Genomic DNA, 25,873 nt, shown 5'->3' with positions numbered 1-25,873 from the left:
TAAATCGATTTTGTCGGTTCTTTATAGTATCTCTGTATGACCACGGTGCCACAGTACTGTACTATTACTAGTAGTATAGGCCCGGCATGGCCACGTGGGTTAAGGGGTGCGACTCGTAATCTGAGGGTCGCGGGTTCGCATCCCCGTCGCAGCAAACATGCTCGCCTTTCCAGCCGTGGGGGGCGTTACAATGTGACGGTCAATCCCACTGTTCGTTGGTAAAAGAGTAGCCCAAGAGTTGGCGGTGGGTGGTGATGACTAGCTGCCTTCCTTCTAGTCTTACACTGCTAAATTAGGGACGGCTAGCGCAGATAGCCCTCGAGTATCTTTGCGCGAAATTCAAAAACAAACAAACTAGTAGTGTAGTGTATATAACGTTAAGAATCATGTTGTGGTACATGTCGAAGTCTTACCCAATTTGATCTAAAAGGTCGAATTATCGCCTTCAGACTGCTCCAATCAGTCGTTTTCCCAGCTTTTCAGAAATGTAATAGAACACATATTGATTTGAGTTTATAGTCGCAAAACAGTTCAATTGCCCCTAAAAGTTTATCGTCGCTGTTTCTGTGTTTCTCTCCCGGATTGTTCTTTCATCTCATAAAAATATCATCAGAGGACCGGGTCGGGGCATTATGACGTCAGGGTAGGATCAAGGAAGAAGCCAGGAAAATATAAATGTGATCTCTATTTTTGGGTCTAAAAATGGCATATTTGACAAATTGTTGTTGGCTATTTATGAATGGCGATAAAAACATGGGTACCCGGTCTTAAATGTGATTTAAGACTGGACATCCTTGTATTTATCCTTTAAGTAAATGTTAGCTTCAGATTTGTTTATATTATTACATAATCACAAGGTAATACATACATGCCCAAATACTCTTATAGGTTACATGTAGTCTATGAACGGTGGCATTGCTACAGTGGCATTCCTTTCTACATTTTTTCTTGACATTATAAATTTCAAAACAGCAAGTTATTTGAAGCCACAACATTACGGCTCAGAAAATCTTTTGTGAGAAGCATACTTATAAAATATTACAAAACACAGAACATGTTGGGTGTGAAGGGGAAATCGGATCCGCAGTCCTTGGATTACGAGCCGAGTATCTTAATCACTTGGCCATGTCGGGCCTTTATCTTTTACTTTCACTCAGAGAAGAATCCCCGTCCCTCCAAACATGCTCACCCTTTCAGCTGTGGGGGCTTTATAATGTGACGGTTAAGTTTGTTTTTTGTTTCTTAGAATTTCGCACAAAGCTACTCGAGGGCTATCTGTGCTAGCCGTCCATAATCTAGCAGTGTAAGACTAGAGGGAAGGCAGCTAGTCATCACCATCCACCGCCAACTCTTGGGCTACTCTTTTACCAACGAATAGTGGTATTGACCGTCACATTATAACGCCCCCACGATGACGGTCAAACCCACTATTTGTTGGTAAAAGAGTAGCCCAAGAGTTGGCGGTAGGTACTGATGACTAGCTATCTTCCCTCTAGTCTTACACTGCTAAATTAGGAACAGCTAGCGCAGATATCCCCAATGTAGCTTTGCGCGAAATTCAAAACAAAGCAAACAAAAACTTAATCACAAGAGAAGTTGAAGAAATTTTGTTTTTGTAGTATTTTGTTCGAATTTTAGCACGTAGTTTGGGTAGAATTTGAACTACAATTTGAACTTAATCTTGGGTGTTGTTTAAACATAACTTTTGACTTATCTTAATCATCACTGCAGTTTAATTTCCACTTCAGATTTAGGGTTTAGGTTAATTTAATCGAATTGATAAGAGTATTTGAAGAAAGTATTCATTTTCCCTTTCATCATTATAACATACGTCACTAGACACTGGTACAAGACGTCCGTTGTTCCGACTCTATATGACAGTGCCCGAATTCCTTGATCCGGCATGGTCAGGTGGTTAAGGCACTCGACTCGCAATCCGAGGGTTGCGGGTTCGAATCCCCGTCAGACCAAACATGCTTTCCCTTTCAGCCGTAAGGGAGTTATAATGTGACGGTCAATCCCACTATTCTTTGGTGAAAGAGTAGCCCAAGAATTGGCGGTGGATTGTGATGACTCGCCGCCTTCCCTCTAGTCTTACACTGCTAAATTAGGAATAGCTAGCGCAGATAGCCCTCGTGTAGCTTTGCGCGAAATTGAAAACAAACAAACCAAGCCTCGAATCTTTTAAGTATCTAACGACGCCTTTATTTGACAACTGTTCCTCTTTTGTTGTTGCTAGTTTAATGTAATTGGATTATTTGAATACTCAATTTTTTTTATGTACGTGCATTTCTAGCAGTACTGAGTCTTTATACACAACTATTTTGGTTATAGATTTAAGAAATCACTTTATTTCATTGTCCAATCTTCTCAGAACATTCAGTTGGCGGGCTTAAGTAACTTATCTATGAGAAAATACTTTTGTACAAAAATACTGCATATCCATTAACTCTAATATTAATTCACGTTGGTATGAATATACAAATGTTTCATAAATTCGAATCCTTGAAATAATAGTCTACAAGCATATGATTTACTATCAGAGGAGGAAATTTGTAAGTTATCCGTCCGAAAAATTTAAAAACAAAACGGAATTTACACTATTCCTGTGCAATGTTTTAAGAATTAAACTATTTAAATCTTTATACCCGGCAGTTAGAACGTTAAAGTTGCAGGTTCGAGTCCTATCATCTAGGATGTCTTTTCAGCTTGTGGGTGTTACAAAGTATTGTCCAATCTTACTATTCGATTAAAGTAGCCCAAGCGTTGGATCATCATATTTTATAGCTATCAGTTTGAAAGTGTTCTCATTATTGAAGTTCTTTCAAATTTTCTTGTGGTTTCCATCATATTTGTTTTATTTTTATAAAATATAAAATCATATTCGTTGTTATTGAATAATGAATATATGAGTAAATTATTTATACAGTTTTTGCTTTTTTATTAGTGAAGCTTGTATTATTAGCCGGTTTTTATACAGCAACGTCTTTGGGTTTAATTATTTAAAATAATTGCTTTTAATTTCTTAGAATTATATTAGAATGTGTAATGCATGTAATAAGTATTGTTACACAAAACGTGTTTGCAGTATAGCTTCTCCCGTCGCGCCAAACATGCTCGCCCTTTCAGCCGTGGGGACGTTATAATGTCACGGTCAATCCCACTATTCGTTGATAAAAGAGTAGCCCAAGAGTTGGCGGTGGGTGGTGCTGACTAGCTGCCTTCCCTCTAGTCTTACACTACTAAATTAGGGACGGCTAGCACAGATAGCCCTCGAGTAGTTTTGTGCGAACTTCAAAAACAAAAAACACAGTATAGCTTCGAGCTTTTTATTTCAGTTAAAAACTATTATAAAATTTAGTATACTTCCACAAAGAAGGCCATGTATGGCCTGATGATCAGGGTACTCAACTTGTAGTCTGTGGGTCACGGTTTTGAATCCCCTTCAACGAATGTTCTCGCCCTTTCAGCCACGGGGAAGATGTAATGTGTTAAGACTAGATTTTTGAAGCTTTGTACTATATATTTTGGTTTGTGTTTTAGTAGACGCTCTTAAAGAATTTGTAAAGAAAAACGTTGAGTATCTAATGAAATAAAAAACAGCAATTTGGTGTTATAAGGTCTTTCATATCTAGTATTAATTTGTCTTCCATACACCAATATGTACTACAGAAATTTGTTAAAACGTGACTTTCAGTCTCAGTATTTGTTGATAAAAGAGCATCCCAAGAATTGGCGGTGGGTGATGTTGACTAGGTGCATTCTCTTTTGAGTATCACTGCTAAATTTGGGACAGTTAGCATAGATAACAAAACACAATGAAAACAATAAACTATATTTAAAACTTTACGAACTAAATATTTCTGTTTAATATATATATGTGTACGCCACCTTTTCTTTTGCTTATATCCGATGGACTTGTATATTACATAGGGAAGTAGACGAAACAGAGGATAAGTGCGTAGTGTTCATTGTTGTTTATGGCAAGAAAGTTAACTTGTTTCATAATATTTTACGCATGCAGTTCTTTAATTTCAAATGAAGTGGCAGTATAAAGAAGAGCACCCTTTTGAGAAGCGTAGAGCTGAGGGGGAAAAAATAAGAAAGAAATACCCGGATCGAGTTGCTGTAAATAACTTTTTATGTGGGCATAATAATAATAATAGTAATAATTAAAGTAAAAAGCAAATATAATTAGGCTTGATAATATTATAGTAATGTTAGCTGAATTGTCGAAAAGTGATAAAATCTAATGACTTTTTAAGTGAAATAAAAGTTTTCATGCTTAAAAGTGAAAAATAACATAAGTTCTAAATGAAAATCAAAGAAAGCTTATTGGCGCACTAACCTTGTTTTACTCTTAGTAGTAAAGTCAAGTTTAAAAATGTTTTGAGGTTTTGGAAAAAGTAAGAAGGAAATCCTTTTAAAAAAATTACCTATTGGAAATAACGTTTGCACCTCCTTTTTCATTTTTGAACCCGTTCGAAAATAAGAATCGTGAAACAAAATTCTTTATTTCATCAAAACTATACAGAATTTATGATAAAGAAAAAAAGGTAAAATGATTTAACTATGTTCATTTTAATATATATTAAAATCAGTAGTAAGTATTACCACAAATATTGAATAAATAATTTGTTTTATAACTTACCTATAGGCTGAATTATATATTAAGGAGTAGTACAATAGCTAACTAATCCAACTAAGCCCTATTTTAAAAGTTGCACTATTATGTTGCCTTCTTATTTGAATTGCTAGCTTACCAATATTAAACTTTAATATTTCTGAAATATAAATAGTGAAGAAACTAAGCTAAAGTTTTGTAATATTACTGAAGGGTTTTTGATTGAATGCTTGAAGTTATAGGGCAGCAGTGTTCTAATTTTTTTAAGCATTTCATAGTTGACCATATACAAAAGTTCACAGGTAGGCTATGTTTAAAAAAAGAATTGTATTTAAGCATGAGAGAGGGGGGAAAGAATCTCACTCCAACAATGTCTTTCCCATTTATAAAAGACAATTTTTGTGAATTAAAAAATACATCCATTTTACCTGTGATCCTTCGAGTGATGATGAAGTATAGAAGAGAATAATAATAATAATAAATAAAAATTCCCATTGTCAAATCAAATATTCATGTGTAAAATGCCACTTATTGGTCCTCTTGCATGAGTTTAAATATGAACATTTTTTTTATTAAATCCTCTCGTACTTCCTGGAATTTTATGTTAAATGAGTGTGCATTTTAAATGCATGAAATTTGAAACAAAAAACAAAAAATTTAAGTGTTTAAAAAGACTTACTTTACAAATATGAAACAGGTTTAAAAACCAATACTTAAGCTAACTGTTGTTATAATAATAATAAATCAAGTTATCACTTTGAGTCTCTTTAGCTTTAATAATTTTAATGGTCCAAGAAGATAATTTACAGAAAATCCTATCCATGTCTTTTTTCACTTTAATCATTATAGGATGTGAACAGGGTTAAGACTAAGTGTGACAAAAATTATCTGGAGCCAGAATTTTAAAATTAGATAAAAAAAAAAATAACCAGCAGAAAACACTGATACAAGTTCAAATGAGATTGTGTTTAATGTTGTATAACATGCTATTTTAATTTCAAAACTGATTTAACAGAGCCATATAACAAATCAGATATACCTGTTATAAAAGAAGTGATGTATTTGATCTACTGTATCATGACTTGTGCATCTAAATGTTGATCTTTTGGTTTGTTTTTTGAATATTTCATCTTATGATCATTACTTTGCCAGTTTTTGAGTACTGTACATTTTACATGAAATTCTAAGATGTCTGCACTAATCATTGTTAATAATGCAATATGGACTTCATGGATGTACACCTCCTAGGGTTTTGAAGAATAAAAATGAACACCCATTAAATTTTTAGTTCATATTGCTCATGTATGTGTTGTTTTTGAGAATTGCAAACTTATCTAAGTTTATTGTCAAGTGAAGTGTACATGTTTTTATTTAAAGTGGATAGGATTCAGTCCCTCTCCTCAGTAGTTTCATAGCTGTGTCCAAGCACATTATATATTTTGTGAAATTGGGTTTACTTTAGTGTGTGTTAGAAGCTTGGGTAGATCCTCATTAAGTGCATGCATATAAACCTGTTCAGGTACACATACTAGGATGCTGTTTACAAAAGAATGGACACTTAGTAATAAAACTGATGATGATATGGTGTATAAAAATATGATTAAGTTATGAAGTTTATTGTTAAGATTAAGAGGGAACATGAAGGCCCTTAACATGTAGTTCAGAATATCAGATTTGAGATGAATGGTTTTTTTGCTTAACTGGTAAAGTAACAGTGAAATGAGGAAAATATTGATACTGAGATTTTCAAAGAGAACCTCATTATGGGAGTAAAGAACATAGTTATAGTACTTAATACTTTTACTAGTGACAAAAAAAAACAGCTAAGCTAATCAATAATAATAATAAAAAATCATAACATTAAAAAGTTATACCAATGTGTGTTTGTAAAATCTGCATTTTCAAGCTGTCAAATGTAAAGTGTTTTACACTCACTGTGGTGATAATCCATACTTTAAAGTCTGGCAAACACTTCCATTGGTTTTGTCATAGTTGCTCTAACCCAAGTATTACAAATAATATTTAGAATACCTCAAATTTTGAATCTATTCTATATTTTCTGCTTTGCTGGTTTTGTAAACTCTTGTTTTTTTTATTAACTAACTTAATAAAACAAATATGAAATTATTCTCACTAAAATACTGTTTCATAAACAGTTGTTACCCAGGATTTTCATATTCATTTACATTTAGATTGCACTTTTATGGTTATTGCTGGTAATTGCATTACTAAAGTAATACTTATTATTTGTACATCTATATCTAGTTTGTTCTAACAAGCAACTTACCATTTTAATCTTTAAACACTTTGGACTTTATCAGGTAATTGTAGAAAAGGCACCTAAAGCTCGTATTAGTGACTTGGATAAGAAAAAGTACCTGGTACCCTCAGACCTTACAGTTGGACAATTTTACTTCTTAATTCGAAAGCGAATTCATCTTCGACCAGAAGATGCATTGTTCTTCTTTGTCAACAATGTAATTCCTCCTACTAGTGCAACAATGGGCTCCTTATATCAGGTAAACATGTTAAAAAAGTGTCTGGCTTATAATCTCGTTTTATTTCTGCAGAATGTTTTTTATCTCAGATGATTGGTACTTCTATAGTATATATCTTAGCCTAATTTTCATGGATGTAATTAGAAAACATTTTGCATTTATTATTCTAAGATTGCAAACCTTAAACCTTCTAAATATTATTTTTATATTGTTAACATAAAGACTAAATGATGGTCAGGATAATTCTAAGCATAGTTAAGTGTTTATGCAAAGTTATGCAGTATCTAATGGAAATATTGCCAGAGAGATAAGTGACAATTAATAAAGTGTGCTTTATTGACAGTCAAGAAGGATGTTTAATCCAATGTATAGGGGTTGTGCCCATTAGTCCAATGCCTTACTGGAGAAGGAATGTTGACAATAATTCCATATTTACTGTGCATATTGACATGAAATGTTGCAAGCTTTTAGTGAAATATATGTAAGTCTATTGTAAAAAACATTTGTATGTGCAACAAAGGTATATGTCAGTGTAAATAGAATGTTATTACTTGCTTTCTGAGTTTCTTTGGTATATTTAACCATGCATGTAGGAAACAAAGACCTGATTTCTCTTCAGAATCTTTTTCCATTAGTATCTTTGTCAGAAGCTGGCTATAAAAATACATGTTTGTGCTTTCATCTATTAGTGGAATACAGAACTGGTATAAAATAGAATTTCAGTTCCATCAAGTTTAACCATTTTAGTTGTGTACTTGCTCAGGGATTACTCCTGATGTTGGACAGCATCATGGGTATTGTGACACTGTACATATTGGTTGTGCTTTTAGCTTTTTACAACGAGTTGACAGATATTACTTCATTTTTATTTTTGTTTGACCTTATTTATGGACACTGTTTAGCTTTTAGCTTGTTTTATTCTTACTTTTAGAGTATTTTACTTTTTCTTGCCTTTTTACCAGTTGTTTGGCATAAATAGTTTCATTGCTTTGCACCACTAACTAACCTCATTAAGTTTACTCTGGTAAAAACTTGGAGTATAAGTAACTTGATTTAATGCTATATAATAATTACGTACAAGACTGGCTTGATTATACTTAGGCCTAGCTTGGCCAAGTCGTTAGGGGACTTGACATGCAAAATGAGGGTCGAAGGTTCAAATCCTCATCACACCAAACATACTTGCCCTTTGAGCTGTGAGAGCATTATAGTGTAATGGTCTATCTCACTATTCATTGGTAAAAGAGTAGCCCAAGAGTTGACAGTGGATAGTGATGACATTTTCAAGTGTAAATGGGCTTAAATCAGCTATATTTCTCTGACAAAAAAGAAAAAAATTTATAATACATGCGTAATTGAATATAACATAACATATGGATGGGTAGGGACTTATGGGCCACTCTGTAGATGTAAGGAAAGATTGTGGCATAAATACATTATAAGCACAGAAAGAAACAGAAAAAAAAACTATCATTCTTTTGACAGTAAATACTTTAACCTAACAATGTAAATGTCAGAAAGGATGGTTTATAAAATGCAAGATAACACTTGGCTATCTCATAACAAGAAAGATTATTTTTAAGCTCATGAAAATGTAAGAAACTCATTCTTTCAGATGTAGCAGTGACAGTTATTAAAACTGAGTTTTCATTAGTGATTTGTAACCATATATGGAAGATCCTAAAATAATACTAAAATCTCATTAAGTTAATATTCAGAAATTCTTTTATTTGGCTGTTTAATTTTTGGAAACAAAGACAAATGCAGGAGGACTTAATGCATAATAGAAAAATATGAAGGTGGTGAGAAGATTTATTGCATAAAGAAATACATTTCAGTTTGTTCTTTAAGACTCATGAAAATTGTCAGATTTTATAGATAAATATTTTAAATGTGTTTGTTCACAATTTATATGAAGCAATATTTTTCATCATGTGGTTGTTTAGCACCATACACTATACTATGTGACATCACATGAAGAGAAGCATTACTTATATTATTGTAACATTTTTGTTACAAACAGTATATAATGAAAAGACACTACTTAAGACTGTGTTTACACCTTTAATGATCATCAGATATGCTTAACTTGCATTATTTTGTTTCATTACAATTTCTTATGTTGGTTATTATCAATGTTTACTGTTTTGTAAAAAAAAACAAAAAACAAACTTAATCTTAGCACATATAGGGTTGCATTTTTGGGTGATGCACATCTTTAATAATTCTTGACATTCTTAAGCATGTAACTAGCTTATTCTTACAAGCAGCATACTACTTTAACCCTAAAAATTACAGAAGGAAAATCATGTGGACCCCACTGGGTTTTTATACATATTTTTTTCTAAATTTTTTATGCACCATAATGCTTGTTGAGTACACAGTGTTTTTTGCCTAGAACAGTATTTCTCAAACTGCAATTCTCAAGGGTACTTTAGGGAGGTCTTACAATGATAAATAATATTGTAATAGTGGATAGTACAATAACCAGGGATTGTACACAAAACTGCTAACACATTGTTGTCCTAGCATTGATGCAGTCCCAGCTTTGGGCCAACATGCTTTGCAATTCAGTACTTGGTCAGTCAATAAACCTGTTTGGGCAGTACATTAATTTCACTTGTTTTCCTGATGTTTATTTTTACATTTTGACTAAAATTAGAGAGAAATGTGAAAATTACAGATGGAATTTAAATGCAATGGAGCTAAAACTATTGGCTGAAAAGTCAATTTGATCAACAGGTTAAACAAAATGAGTAATAATACACTGTCATACTATTGTTTTCTTACATGAAAACAACTGTAGTTTCAATAAGTTGGTAAAATCCTTGGTTTAAATTGATAAATAAAATGATATACTTGTAGCTATTGAATGAAATTAATGATAATGATTACATTATGTTCACATATAAATGTGTCCAGCACTGTCACTGATGTGTTATAGGCCTAGGGTGGTTTCATCATGTATGTCACTATTGGCTTCTTGAAGTATTTTATCCTTTTCAGTGCTCACTCAGTTTTTCTAATGGATTGTGTGATTGTCTTGGACCAACTTAACACACTTGGAACACCACCTGGTTTTACTTGACTTCTCTGGGGTGAATGTCAAAACAACAAATTAAAATATATATATATATATTTCACTTTAATATTATTTACTGACAATCATTTTCCATCCCTCTATAGGTTTTAACATATGGGGTAAGTATTATTAAAACATTAGTCTCTGTCAAGTATTATGCATTACATAAGCATAGGTAAATGGGTGTAGTGGGGAAGTACATTTTCAAAATAAAATTTTAAAATTTCCAAAAGGTTATAAAATGTGGATAATTTTAACCCCTTAGCTGCAGAACATGCCATATGGTGCAACTGTAAACTTAAAAGCAGTTGTGGCACACACCATATGGTGCACTTTAATTTCTTTCGAGAAACAGCCTGCAGAATGCACCCAGTTGATAACTAAATTTTGATTGGTTGATAATTTACTTCATAAAACTCCACAGCTAAGGTGTTAAGGTAAATTTCTAAATGAAAAGTAGAATTATTTAACAATATTAAACATGGGTCTACCACAGCTAGTTTCAGATACGTAGATGTCGGGCATGAGGTGGTTACGACAAATAACTCCTTTCTTCAGTTTCTGCTTGTTCCATTTGAATGCATGAAGCCAGTTTCTAGACAATTCCAGATTTGAAGCCCAAGAATGACCACCTCTTTCAGCACATCCAGGCACTCAAGCCATACAAGGCATTTTTGAGCTATTACATATATGAAGCAAACAGAAAGCCAATAACGTGAAGAGACAAAGAACACGACAAATATAAACATTAGGGTACCTGACTATAGATAGACTGCATTGTCACTGATGCTCTCTACTGGAATAATTAAAATGGTCTCTCATTTGCTATTACTTTGTGTGTAGGGGAGGGTTAATAACACCCTTAAATATTTTTGGGGAGGCCAGGAAAAGATATTTGAAAAGTACTGGTTAACAGGTTCTCCATTAACATAATAGACAAGACCAAAAAAGTTAAATATGAGATACCATGAATACTGCATATAATTTCATTAATTACTACTAGTGTTTCCTATTAGTTTACATAAAGTATGGGTGATATGATACAAAGTTTTGACCAGTATATCTTACAGGGGTGTTGTAGCAGGAAAAAGAAAAATATATAAATGAAATCACTGTAATCAGAATATGTAAAAATTAAGACAATTTAGTGAACTGATCAAAAGCTTGAAAAATATTTTTTTCATCTTTCAAGTTGTGTATAATTCATAAATAATTGAAAATACATGAGATTGCACTTAAAAATGGCATTTCTAACTTCTTATATCCAATGTTAGAATTATTATAGCTATGAAAAAAAAAGGTACTGTCAAGAACTCAAAAAAATACATATGGGGTTTTGAACATATGTTGGCCCCAAGTGTTTCATTGGTAAGGTATATGGATTATAATACTAAAATTCATGGTTTCATCCCCTTTGCATGGTGTGAAGCATCTAGAGCATTTACAGTGATTTCCGTTTGTAAATAATTTCTTTATACGTAGTTAATATTTGTATGTGTTATGGTTTAATATTTTCTGTCATTTTGTTGTAATTGTATATTTATTACGAAACACTTTAAAGCTTTGTGATTAGAGAGGAAAAATAGCAAGTAGTGTAAAGCATAACTAAGAATGACACACAAAACCTAACTCTTATTTGTATTGATAAGAAAGTTACAAAATGTAATTACAAACTGTTGATTATCCTTATTTACCAGGGCAGGCATTATATTAAAAAAACAAACTGCATATTTATCCATGCTACATTGTATTTATTAGCATGTATATTTTGAGGATTTATTAATATTTAAGAATATTTGTTGTATTACAGGAACATCATGAAGAGGACTTCTTCTTGTATATAGCTTACAGTGATGAGAGTGTCTATGGAAAATGCTAGGAAAGCAGCTTGCAGAATTATCCGTGTGTCTTACAGAATTCTTTATTGTTATTTATCAAGTAAAACAGGACTTCATAAAAGGAAAGAGAAAAATGTAATTATACTGAGCAATCTGAATTATGAAGAAATGTGGTTAGGAGACATGTACCTACAAACTAATATACACAAGGTAATAGATAACACTGTAGATGTAAAACAATTTTCCAAAAAGTGACCCTGTAACTCCAAAAATTTACATTTTCAACTAGTACTTGCTTGTTTGATGTGTGCACTTGTCATAATACCTATCCTATTTATTTTCAGTCTCTCTGGTATATTTTGTACATAAATATCCATGTAGGTATGGGGATGTTTTATAAATTTTCTGAAAGAAGGCCTCCTAAGAAGTGTTAATTTAGAGAAGTGTGCATTATCCATTCAATGATAGTGTACCTAGTCACTTGTATTGAAACTAGATCTTAAGTTTTATTTTAACTGATATTTGTATTGGGAATAAAATACTAGGGTTCTTCAGTTAGTTTAACTTTATGAATTTTTTCAATTAGATATTGTTTGTAGTACATACTTTATCATAAAAGCTGGATTATTGTGCTGTGTAAGAGTCATGCATGTGGTGATAATGCTGTAGAAGGTCAAGCTCTTAGCTTATTCTGTCTTAAACTACTTATACTTCTCCCCTCATTATAAAAAAAAATAGTTTGGAGTGATGTTGCTGTTAAGTCTTTTTTAAAGCATTTAAGTCCTTAATTTCATATGACCATGAATTTACTCTGTCACAGACTTAAAACTAATGATAAAGCTTTGTAAACCCATTGCTATTAAATAATATTCCATAATTGCTAAAATCTAGGGAACTATGAACAGTGAGCCTGAGATGTCATTTGTCAAATGTGCACTCCTACAATTGCATAGTGTGAGATTTCTATTGAAGTAGTGGGTAAGATTAATAATGATTCTCTTTGAAAATCTTGAGGACTGTGCTCGGTATGTTTATAAGAAATCAACACTTCTCTACAGGGGGAGAGCAAATACCAGAAATTTATTGGGATAACAGGTGCTACAAATTTTTGTGAAACTGGAATAAATTCCAATCTGCAGACCTCAACTATTGACTAGTATACATGAACAAGTTACTTTTAATAAAGTACACAGTCTGATTCAGTTACAAAAGTAATCAAACACTATAAATTAAAAACTATCTTTGGTTTAAGATTAAATGTTCAAAACCTGGAGTTTTTTTTTGAACTGGGAACTTAAATTCTCCTGCACTTCCTCCACCTATATGAACTCCATAATAAACAACTGGACTGGACTACTGTAGCAACTTATTTCCTATCCCTTTTACACCATTAAAATGCAATCCTAATCCCAAAATCCAAATTATCTAAAACTTTTTATAATTTTTTTTTTTTGTAAAATGTCATGTATTGAGAGAATCCAGCGAGGCAGCACTTCTACAGTGAAGTTTGAGTGCAGAAAGTGGCATTATTATTATTCCATGCATTTTAATATAAAGATGCACCTACAAAGCAGAAACTTAAGTGTAATACATCATTTATATTCTCATCCTCTTGGCAAGAGCTGTTATATTGCTCTTTTTATTTTATTAATTCAGTATAGTCAGCTATAGTTACTGCTTATCCCAAATGAAGTTGTACTGAACTGAAAACTTTTGTGAACTTAAATTATAATGTAAGAAACATTTATTTGGTAGCTTTGTACAGTTCCTCTGACCTGAAAACTAGTTAACAGTGCATGATTTAACATTTTATATTAATGCTAATCAGTGATGTAAAACAGGCAAAGTGTAGCTTCATGTCTAAGGAATGGAACATTTCACAGGTATCTATAACAGTGATTCCTAAACTGCTGGCTGGCATGTGAATATTTGTGAGGAAATAAAAATATTAATTAAGGAAGTCTCATTGCTGGTATATCACTTTTCTGCACCAGTTTCTATCAACAACTGGAAGGTGAGCTCAGGATATCCATCATGAACACCAAACTGGGGAACTGTTCAAGTGGACTGCATAGATGCACCCTTCACACTCATCGGTAAGATGCATTTCACAAAGTTTACATTACTGCACAGGTATATACACATCTATTCAAATATGTGGTGCACTATAACATTGGATATCTTGTTACACTGGGATGTAGGATTTCTTTCTCATGTATGTGAATGTAGGAGGAGGGGCCTGAAATACTACAGCTAAAAGTAAAATGTTTTGGATTTTTATTTTTCTCTGATAACTTTAATTCCAATGGGATTTGGATGAGTGGGTATTTTTGTAAGCCAAAAATGTTTACAGGTGGATGGTTGACCCAGGCAACCGAGATAGGACAAGTATGTTCAGTAATGTGGATTTGAACTTGCTTCAACTGCCCTAAGCATAAGGCCAAGGAATGGGAGGACAGTATAAGTTTAAGATCTATTGTTCTAGAGCATTGCCATAACCATATGTCTGGGTCACATTTGTTGTGGAACTGAAAAAATATTAACACATTTGGAATTTTATATCAGCATGAAAAAATGACTATTCTCCTTCAAACTTCTGAATGCTCAACAGTTTCAGCCAACTTTTTTATTGTATATTTAAAATTTAAGGGGGCAGTGAAAGTTCCAACTATGCATCTGTGAGACAACATAAATGTTTATGATAGACTATCATAATACTTCAACAGCACATAAACAACCTGTTCTAAGGTTTTCTAATCAAACCTGAGGAGGACTTTAAACATTACTCAACATAGAACATACAGTAAGTATTATTCAGGAAGATATCTATAAACATTTTCAGAGCTGCATAGATTTTGCAAGTTTCACTATATATATATATACAGATTAACCTCAGTATACAAAAGTTAATCATATTTAAACATGGAAGAAAAGAATCAGAACTTAAGAAATTAAATAACTCGTGCATTTGAACTTTCAATTACACTTCACCAAATAATTAATTTTCAAATAAGTTGATTTTTTTTTCTCCTTTTGTCTGTAAACAACCCCTATCCTTAAGAAAAATGCATTTAAGTTACAAAACAGTAATATTAAAATATAGAGCAGGTAGTAATTGGACGGTTGTTAATATATCAGACCAGTTTGAAGAAAGTTACATTAAGTAATATTCATGGTTCCCACACCTTTGGCAAAATGAAATTTCCTGATTGAAATACATTATTCTCTGACCTTAGGTAACTTCTTACTGCATCATTGAATTTTATGTATAATATATGAAATTACAAAACATCCATATATTGTTTAATAAGACAGGTTTTTGTTAAGAGTCAGTTTCCTTAAATGTCATTTCACAATTATCAGTAACACCATTATTGAATAAGTAATACTTTGTCAGAATATATGTAAAAAGGCCTTTTATCTAAGTGTTTGATACTGCATACCAATCTTTTTAATTTAAATATCAATGTTATTGCAGTATGAACAACCTACAGATTTTAACATTGTGATTACAGTGTTGATTTTTAATAGATGGAAGGGGCACATTCACTTTTTTAGTACATACTATTCTTTAACAGGTATACTTCGTGTTAAATAACTGACTTACAAGCATAAAAAATGGTTTTATTTTGAAGAAAGTGTTTTGACAGAACACTGGTTGGTTTTCAGGTACAATCTACAGCTAAGCCTACAAGTTATGTATAAACCCATAAAAGTACAAATACAAAGATGTAAGGGTTTAATGTTGTTACCCAGTGAAAGATTGTTAAAAGACCAGATCAAGGTTATTCAAAGTCATGAGCAAAAGCTAGAAAACGGCTTAAACTTTATATTTAAAAAAATGCTGATATTGGTTATCTCTTTAAAAGTAAAAATTTGTTTCATTCTATTTTATGCCAGAAATTGCTAATGAAATTAGCAATCTATTTAATAACTTAAACAGTGATAAAATTTAAACTTCACCACAAATTAGGAACAAAAGCATGGTACATAGGGTATCCCATGCAATTGTAGTGAAAAACATACAAGACAAATCTCATACTCTGTGGAAGTAATGTGTGAAGAACAGTAACATTACATGTGGAGAGGAGGGTTTCAGAGATCTGCTTTAACATATAAATTTCAATCAAGTTCCAACAGACCTTGGGATGAAAAAGTGTGTATGTTTAGAAAAAAAACCATCAGGATAGGTGCTTTTTCATTAAACTATGACAATGGCCCTAGTAAAATCAACCAAACTGGGCTAACATTATTTACTTAGTTTTTGCTTACACACTTCACTAGACTTCGTGTTGTGTTTAGTTATCCTGTCAGCAGGTGACAACATTAAACATCTGTTTTTTGTCTGTGTACTAAGACTTGGTGCATAAACCTTGTATGGTTGGCTACAAACCAAACCAATATTCTATTATATATTATGTTCATCAAAATAACTCACTTTCATTATACTTATAAATCAGTTTCTGTATTTCCATTCATGATGCTACCAAGGGGCCAAGAGAGTTCACTTAGCTTAGAATAAAGCACCAGCAGAACCAAGACTATTTACACTTTTTCCTAAACTATGTTTTTCTAAAGTCTTCCCCGGTTTTGTTCAAATCTTAACGCATCTTAACAGAAGGAAAACATGATTTAAAAATGAGAGCTGCAGTTTTATGAGCCAGATAAAGGACATTCCCATGGTCATTTAACCTATTATTCCAACTTTACCAAAATCAACTGGAACTTGCTAACAATGCAGCTCCTGAAGAATATATGACTTCAGTGTGCCTGCTAGTATAAATCACCAAACAGTGCATAAAAGGAAAAGAATGCTCAAAACAGGAAATTCTAAATGTTTAAAGAAAACCAAAATCAAGAGGAAAATATTCAACCAGTAAATCTTCCTCTTTTAGTTTTAAATATCTTGAGTGAACCATTATTCAATACTCATATGCGTGTTTTAAACTTTGCTGTCTGATGTGGAACTCGTGTGGTACAAAATAGGTGCTACAACAGAATCCAACATTAATTTTTTACACATGAAACTTAAAGAAGCAGAAAAAAACATAACGCACAACACCCATCTAGAATTCAACATATAAAGACAGAAAATTAAAACTTTAACAGCAATGAAATCAATACCTTAAATGAATCAAGATGTAATGCTAAGAAATGCATATAAGAGCTGGCAAAGGTGACTGTATTTCAATTGTAAATGAAACATTATACAGAAAAAGGTGATCCTATTCACAAAGTGCTTTAAAACATTGTAAAGCTCATTTAGGTGGCCATATTCTTTACTGATCAAAACAGTTTCTCTTATCTCCACCAATTAGCAACTCTCCTTGTTATACTCTTCCTAAAATTCACAAAGATAACATTATTTTCAGATCTACGATGTCTAGCAGAGGTTCACTGGTACAAACTATTAAATTCTACTCAAAACTAACTCCTGTTTTCTGAAAACCTTCAGACTTGTTAGATGGAATGAAAACTTTCAGTTCAAGCAAAAAGATACTGTGGTTTCTCTTATAATTTTTTTTTCTTTTACTTCAGTATCAGTCAGTCTTGTTAAGGGGGGGACTACAGAAAGATAAATCCTGATACATACTATCTTACTAACCTAACAAAATAGTACATTAAATGCCACTTTCTTTGCCTACAAAGGTGATTGCTATGAACAAAGTGATTCCTCTCTTCCATTTCCCCTCTAAGTAGTGACCTCTATATGTTCTTTAAAAAGAAATACTTAGGAATAAATTCACACACAACAAGAAACAAATCTGGCTATTGTACACTGATTATGTGTGAAAATTACCTATTTAATTTCATAGAATTCTTGAGACTGAATATAACTTGCACATAGAATAGAATTTAGCAACTGGCTTTCCCTTTTAAGAAAAAGTGATTACCAAATATATACAGGAAACTATCCTACTACATGGAAGATCCAGCCACAAAATATATACTACTTCACCCAAAAATATTGTTTATAACTTTATATCTACAGACTGAACTAATTAAAGTTTTTTCTAGAGGTTTCAACTCCAGCAACATGGATGGAACTTTCTTAAACTTCAAAACTATAAAAAAGTAATATGTTAAATTGAGTCTTTCCATTACGCACAAAATATATTTGCTTCATTCCCATTTTGCATCACAAATCGATTATAAAATTACCATCTGTTTACTAACTTAAACAGTGACAAAATGTATTCAAATCTTCATACAAGATAAAACAACTTTACTTGAAAGAACCTTTACTAAAGAATAAAAGTAAGGCATGTATAGTGTTCCAGGCAAGCATGGTAAGAATATCCAAGATGAATGTTAAGTTCCTTGGAAATATGATGTAAAAAATACCAAAGTCACCACTGTTGAGTTTGCCATTTGTGGAAATAAAAAAAAGTTTATTTATAATGACCATAAAGAAAGAACAATGCAATTTTTAAAAATATGATGTAGAGTTTCTAATCATCTCCAAAACCAAGAGTGGGATAAAGAAAGATAGGTGATCTCTGACCACCACTGATTTATACAACTTTAAATATCTGCTGAGAAACAACTGTATATTATACTTGAAGAAGGTAGACCAATGTTCTGTCAAAACAAATCCTTACGCTTATAAATCATTGTTTGCCAATTTACTATTATATTAGTAGAATGTGCTTCCTATACAAGTTTTATAAATGTCACATATTTATTACAGCAATATTTTCTGGTGTACATACATGCACAAAAATGTACAAAACTTTCAATTACTAACCATACAATGCAGTAAACTCGTATTTCCAATATATTTTAATTAAATGACTACACATGTTAATGAAGTCATCCACTGATCCACACTGCATTGCATTATTTTCACAAATGCTATGAAACTTTACATATCAAGTTAATCTATAACAAATACATTAAAATATTTGAATTATTGTGACCATAACTAGTTATAAATCAATCACGTTAGAGAAAATATTTAAGTTTATGCAAGTTTTGTATGCTCACAAAAAAACAATAGATATTAACAAATAACTCAGTTGTAAATTCTACTCATACATACAAAACACTTCATACACAGAGTCAGACAATATTTATAGATGCATTAAAATCCTATGCTACCATGATGTACAATCATACTTCTAGAGTCTACTGTAATTAGGGCACACTATTGTCAGAGACAGTGATACTGGAATACAGTATTACATTACTGAAGTGTCAAAGTTTATTTCATTTGAATTTGTAAATTATTACGTTAAAACAACTACTAAATAAAACTTTTAAAATATTCACTATTTCTATTCTGGTATAAACCTTGAATTTAGACACAATGTAAACACAAACAAATTTCCTGCAATGAAACACACTAGCACTACATAATCTCTATAACAATTAATAACTTGATCTAAGGAGTAAAGTGAGGCCTAACAATCCAATGTTTCAAAACAAAAAACTTAATTATTTCTGTGAAGCTGCAACCTATTTCCAATCTTTATTCTTTCCTGTCCCTAGTATCTTGTTTGTTGTTTGACAAACAGTAAGTTTTACAAATATATTACTCAGATATCTGATGCATTGCAGATTAGGTAGGTATACAATATTCATAATCACAGGTTCAACAGTTTTTCCAACTTTCACTGACAATAATCTGTATTTTGCACACAACTCTTTTTCTGAGCTGTAAAATGCTTTATGTGTGCAACAGGCAAGGCTTAGTGATGTGTATTTCACTTAATAAATCAAAACAATTTTTTGCTGTTAAATTATTATTTCATATAATTAGTTATTTTTGATTACAAATTGAATAAATGTAAGTACAAATACGAATGTTAATAATTCACCACAATAAACTGTTCCATTTGTTATTTATATCTTTTATATTTTACCCACAAAATTATGTCAATGACATAGTATACTAATGGCATTAAGTGTTTCTTCTACAGTTATTCACATGGGAACTGTTATCTTAAGACTATAAAACTTTAAAATCAAAATAATTTATTGAATGGAAACAGCCTCTCTCTAAAAGGCCTTTTAGGCTGTATTAAAATTCTCCAAGACATGGTTTAATGAAGACAAAAATGAAGCCTTGTCCAAAGACCTTGCATTCTATTTAAATAGGAACTTTACTTTTGTTTATTTAGATTATTTTAGCTGCTCCATACTCCATGACAATTAGCAGTAAACAAAAAGAATGGAAACAAAACAATGTTTATGTAATAAATGCACCAGAAATAGTTTGTATGCTACTTTTATGTGCTCATCTTTTGTTGTTGTTGTTGTTGTTTTGTGGATTTTACCTGATATATTCATTAATATTTCTCAGGCTGTAAATACAAAATAAAACAATCAGTGACTGTTCTTAGTTTCCTGTCCCATGGGAACCATGAATATTACATTTAGGTTGAAGAAACTAACATGTAACCTCCAGTCAGTTACCCATTTTTAAACATACAAAAAACACCCATATACTGGCATCTAGTGTTTGGCAAATGCTGTAAATTACAATGATAACAATTCTTTAATTTTAATGACAATCCACATAATTTCCTTGGCTCCTTCAGATTTATAAAAACTTGTTCCAAAATTATGTAAAAACAACATGCAATATTACAAATAAAAAATAAATAAGCAGTAAAAAAAACTTAATTTCTCTACTGATAAGAAACAGTTTATAAATAAAGTAAAAAAATAAAATAAGTGTAAACATTACCTATTTCACAGAAATCTTATACAATATTGTGCAGTGTGTATATAACAAAAACTATTTGTATAAATTAATTGATTTTATATAAGTAGAAAAATTTCCTGTATCAAAGCAACAGGATATTAAGTCTCAATAAGCAACATCAGAAGTGCATTATAGGGATTTCCAGTTACTAACAGGTTGGCAAGTTTCATTAATGTAAAGCAGGACACAAATGTATTTCTATTATTTCAAGTTCACTATGCTAGAAATCATACATATACATGACACAAGTAAGAAATAAGTTACTCCTTTACACACACTTGAGTAAAACCACATTGGTACCTAATAAATAGACATGTAATTAATTTAGCACAGGAATCGTGTGTAAACACAAAGAGTTCAGTTAATACCATAATCATATCCAACTATTCTGGGAATAAAAATCAACAAACTGTATAACATTTCATTTACTGACTTGGTGAAGAACAGAGCAGACTGCAGGATCCATATTTCTAGTTACTCTAAGGGTCTAACTACCTTAACAGTGTAAAGGTTATGTTGTTAAACAGCTCTTTTCAGGGCTCTTAAAAGAGCATATCTACCTGCACCAGGACCATGGTCAACAGACCAACCACCAAACTCCTGTCATTCCCTTCACACTTTGTTCTGTTCAAAAGTGCATAATCATCGCAACAACAGATCCATCTGCCAACTCTGATTCAGCACCCCAGTACAACCCCCAAAAAAGTCAAGAGTTAATTTCATCTAACAGTCCTCAACTCATTGAAGCAGGTAACTCTCAGCCAATCAATGCTGAAACCAATTCAAGTACCACTGTAAAAACACCTCCTGCAGTTATTAATGAAAGTATCTCAAATATCTTCAGGCAATCTAATGCAGCTAAGAAGCTGCACTGGCTGTTCTCAACAATCCAGTTCATCAACATTCCCCACCTATCCAAGGATGGAATTGCAGTCAGGTATACACAATAAAGGATATGCCACAATCCTGAGACTTGGCAAGACATACTTTCAATAGAACTTCATTTCAGTTCATGTCATGGGTGGAATGCTCCCCAGAAAGTGCCTCATCATAAGAAGCATACTTATTGAAATATCTGAACAATAAATCCTCAATGAATGTAACATCCAAGGGATCAAAACTACAAAAGTTGATTGCACAGTCTGCCAGGACCTGGTCTTACAAAACATATCTGTTACACCACAACTGATATGAAGGTTGCTGACAACTTTATCTGATACTGCATCACGTTGTGGTACATATACTTCACTGTAGGAGTTATCAAGGCCATAACTCTGAAGGTTGTACTTCAATTACCAGCAATTTGTACACATCAATGCTGTCTACACACTGCCACTACAAGATGTGCTTGATGTGGAGAACATCCTATCACTGAGTGCCCCAATACCTAGAAAGTACCCAAATGGGCCAACTATGGTGGACCTCATGCCATTTCATACTGTGAATGCTCCTCAAACAGCCACCAAACTATGCAGAAACCATCAGTTCCAGAAAAAACAGAAGACAAATTCTGAAGCTGATCAACCATTGCCCCCTGAAACCCAACCTGAAATAAACCTCTCAGTACTATACACTAGGATCACCACTTTTGTTACAGATGTGATATAAATCTGCAGAAAACCTGCTAGTTCCAATGATTTCTCTTTCATCATAACACAGGTTTGTGCTGCTGTCCAACTTTATTCCAAATCACAGGAGTCAGCTAATCCAATCCTGCTGCTGAAATTCCTGAACAAATGGCCAAGCTGTTCAGTAGTTCAAGGGGTTAGTTTAACTTAATTTACAATGGTTGGTTTCATACATGTTAACATTCAATGTGGTCTATTCTACAAATAGTATAAATTACCCCAGGAATTGCAATATATTATTGCTGATATCATAAGCATAACCAGATGTTAATTAATAAAAAGTTACTTTAATTTACCTGAATATAAAATCATCCTAAAACCAAGATCAATAAATACTTGATAAATAGCCTTTTGTCCTGAAAAATCCTAAAGTAACATTCCCACAATTAACACTACTTTTAATAATGAATCTTTCTTTTGTTTTCCAAATTCACCCACCTAACCAACCCATTACTATCACTTTCCTACCACTCTACATGTCACAATCAACTCAACCTGACACTAACTTCAATCAATACACCATACACAATCAATATCCCAACATTATTATAGTAGGATACCTAAACTTACACCATACAGATTTTAAATGCAGACCAACTAACTCTAATAGAATAATACTGAAAGAATTTACAATAACCTAACAATAAATTCAGATGTTATGACACATGTTCACACTAATGGCTTACTCGATATTTGTGATTTTGCTATCATCCCCTCAATCTTGTATAATCAAACTCAAAATAACATTGATAGGGACTATAGACCAATTGCTTTCAGTACCTACCCCAATAGTAATAGTGCATGAGTTCATGCTAGATAAATTCTTGATTTCTCTTATACTCATTGAATAAAATTAAACACTAATATTACTAACTGGGAAAAACCTGTGTAAATTAATTGATGAGTCTAAACCTAATCCTTCTAAATTCTGGAATAAATTTTAATCCATCACCAAGAATAAATCAAATAATAGCATAAATAAATCCATTACAATAATGTAACTGCCATGACTGACAAGAAGTGACCATTTACTCACTACTTCAAAAATACCTAATTCCAAACCTTACTTCATTTATTATAAAACAGTTTGTAGCAAGTTTCAAAAAAATCATAGTATTTTCTCACTCAATTTTTTTGTTAGTAATAACACAAGATCCTGTTCACTCAAATCCATTACTATCATGGAATCAAAAATAAATCTCAAAGTAAAATACAAATCTTCTTAGACAATTTACTAAGGTTTTAACAGAAAGCATGCAACCAGTTGTTTTAGATGTTCAGAAGGCCTTCAGAACTGTACAGCATAATGGATTATGTTACACATCCCCTCACCCCTCATTCAGTGGATACCTAGCTTTCTTAGTGATCAAACAGCTAGAACCAAGATCAACAATATGAACTTCTAACCCTAATACAAACTTCTGACTGCATCTTAAGTCTGACACTATAACTTTTTCATTAATGATATTCCTTTCCCTTCTTTAAACCATACACTAGCATCTCAATGTGTCAATGATATTGCTTTGCAGAATTCTTCAAGTAACTCACATACTGTGACAATTAGGATCCAAACATCACTTAATACAATATCCAACTGAAGCAACAAGTAAAATGGTAGCCCATCTAAGACCCAACCTATCGTCTTTCTGAGGAAAATTAACTGAAAATGAAAAAGGTCTATAACCTCGAACAAACTCTCAAGAATTCAGTTACATATTTTTCTAAATCAGTTGGATTTTTTGAATTAACACCTAGCCAAATCCTAAAATGGGACCAACATTTTAATAATATCACACAATACACAGAACAGAATTGCCCATTTATATAACTTAAGCAGATTTAATAAAGGCTCCAATAATAAATTTATAAATGCCATTCATAAAGCATATATCAGACCAATATTTGAATACAGTAATGTCACCTTCTGTAATTTATCAAACTATAAAATGAACAGGATCAAACAACTCCAAAATGTGATTAAAACTGCCTACAGACTGCCTTGCTACATTCCAACAGTATAGTATAATAAATTCCAAATTGTTTGGCCAGTCAAAGAATGAATATTTACACTTGCCACTAACTTTTATAAACACACTACACTAAGTGTAATCTCCTAATGCAAGAATTCTCATAACTCTTTGCTACCTCTGCCACATGGCAAAGATACTTATCTCCCATCATCACAGCTAACCATCTAATTAGTACATATGCCTACTGCAGTCCCCTGTATAGAACATCACTAACTAGTAGGAAATGTATATCTACTTAACTGTTTTATTAATTCGTGTTATTTCTTGCAGCCATCGGGCATTGATAAGGTAGAACTTTTGGCATCTGATCTGTGAAAATTTTTCTTGATCAGAATTTTAGATACCTGCCCTGAAAAGGTCCATTCCTCAATTTACTCCAAATCAAATAAATCTCACCCAAGTGTTGAGACAATCACAAATATCAGTTATTAATATTCTACCAAGTTAACTAATAAAAGTGCTATATGAAGATTTCTTCCTCCTCACTTACTATTATAAACATGGATCTGGTTTCTTTGGATGCAGCCTTTGTCTGCCTTTTTGAAACTCCAACCTTCATGGACTGAATTTCTTGTTTTCTGTTCTCCACACACACACACAACATTTTTCAAATGCTTAACAATGATGTCTCTCATGCAAATTAAATAAAATTTAAATTAATCTTGCCCCTTAGCCTTTTGCCCTTGTTGCTGTTTAATAATATTTCATAAGGAGGTTGATAAGAAACAACAGTCTCTGATCACCCCTAGTTTTTTTTTAAGCTTGTTTAGGATCTGAAAAACGTTGAACCTAAATTCCTTTCAAGTTTTTGCATTTCCAACACTTCCTACAATTCAACCTGAAATGCCCTTGCAAAATGCAACTTTCTTGCTGATTAGATAAACTCTGAATGGTGCATATGCTTAATACAAAATTTCATTGCACAGAGAGCAATTATGTAACAATGTGATTTACTTTGTTAGAAGTTTCAGTTTTGTAAATATTTCTGCTTCACCTCATACAAAAGTCTTAAGTATCTCACAGTTTGAAAAGTTTAAATAGATCAAGTCCTTTAGCTTGAAACATAACATGAATATCATTTACTTTTGTGATTACTTGGTTATATTTCCTGTGCTAAAATAATTACTTTAAGTCTGTTTCACAAAATGGTCAAATACCTCAAAAAAAATGTTTTGAATCTTAACTTGTGTTACAACAGCCAAACAATATGACTGTCACAGGTTCTTATTATTCTGCAGCTATGTTAGATGTCAGGGCTTGGACACGTTGGGCATTGCAGCCACGACACAAAATGTGGTCATCAAGTGGGAAGCACCCCCGTCCTTCGGCCTCAGAAGAAAGCTGCACACCGCAATCCTATAGAAAAAAATACCATAGCACTGTCAAAGAATATTTAACAAACATTGGATTAAAAGGCAGAAGCACTGCAAATTTAAAACAATAGGGCTGTCTACTAAAAAAAT

At 32.3% G+C, this 25,873-nt stretch overlaps 2 protein-coding genes across 5 annotated transcripts in view; one reads left to right on the top strand and one right to left on the bottom strand.

The window, feature by feature from the left end:
• Positions 1-3,894: 3,894 nt before the first annotated feature.
• On the top strand, positions 3,895-14,002 carry LOC143250753 (gamma-aminobutyric acid receptor-associated protein-like). Its single transcript, XM_076501713.1, has 3 exons — positions 3,895-4,128; positions 6,946-7,143; positions 12,015-14,002. The coding sequence occupies exons 1-3, from the start codon at positions 4,039-4,041 to the stop codon at positions 12,081-12,083; spliced, it is 357 nt and encodes a 118-aa protein (XP_076357828.1). The 5' UTR covers positions 3,895-4,038; the 3' UTR covers positions 12,084-14,002.
• Positions 8,928-25,873, bottom strand: part of LOC143250738 (thyroid receptor-interacting protein 6-like) — a 59,018-nt gene continuing 42,072 nt past the window's right edge. For 3 of the 4 annotated variants that reach the window (XM_076501704.1, XM_076501694.1, XM_076501684.1), the window contains exon 10: positions 13,096-25,766. In XM_076501704.1, the coding sequence (XP_076357819.1) occupies positions 25,638-25,766 (129 nt within the window). In that variant the 3' untranslated portion in view covers positions 13,096-25,637. Of the gene's footprint in view, positions 10,216-13,095; positions 25,767-25,873 lie in introns of those variants that run through there. The other variant, XR_013028351.1, reaches the window with a different exon arrangement.

Source organism: Tachypleus tridentatus, chromosome 1 (genome assembly GCF_004210375.1).
Source record: "Tachypleus tridentatus isolate NWPU-2018 chromosome 1, ASM421037v1, whole genome shotgun sequence".
In the NCBI taxonomy this organism is placed as follows: Eukaryota; Metazoa; Arthropoda; class Merostomata; order Xiphosura; family Limulidae; genus Tachypleus; species Tachypleus tridentatus.
The sequence above is the reverse complement of the archived record's forward strand: the minus strand, read 5'-3'. Positions and strand labels throughout refer to the sequence as shown.

Bases quoted from the DNA above. Each gene is read 5' to 3' on its own strand.
- LOC143250753 (XM_076501713.1), top strand. From the start codon at position 4,039: ATGAAGTGGCAGTATAAAGAAGAGCACCCTTTTGAGAAGCGTAGAGCT. The intron at 4,129-6,945 runs GTAAATAACTTT...GGACTTTATCAG, and splicing joins AATACCCGGATCGAGTTGCT to GTAATTGTAGAAAAGGCACC. The intron at 7,144-12,014 runs GTAAACATGTTA...GTTGTATTACAG, and splicing joins CAATGGGCTCCTTATATCAG to GAACATCATGAAGAGGACTT.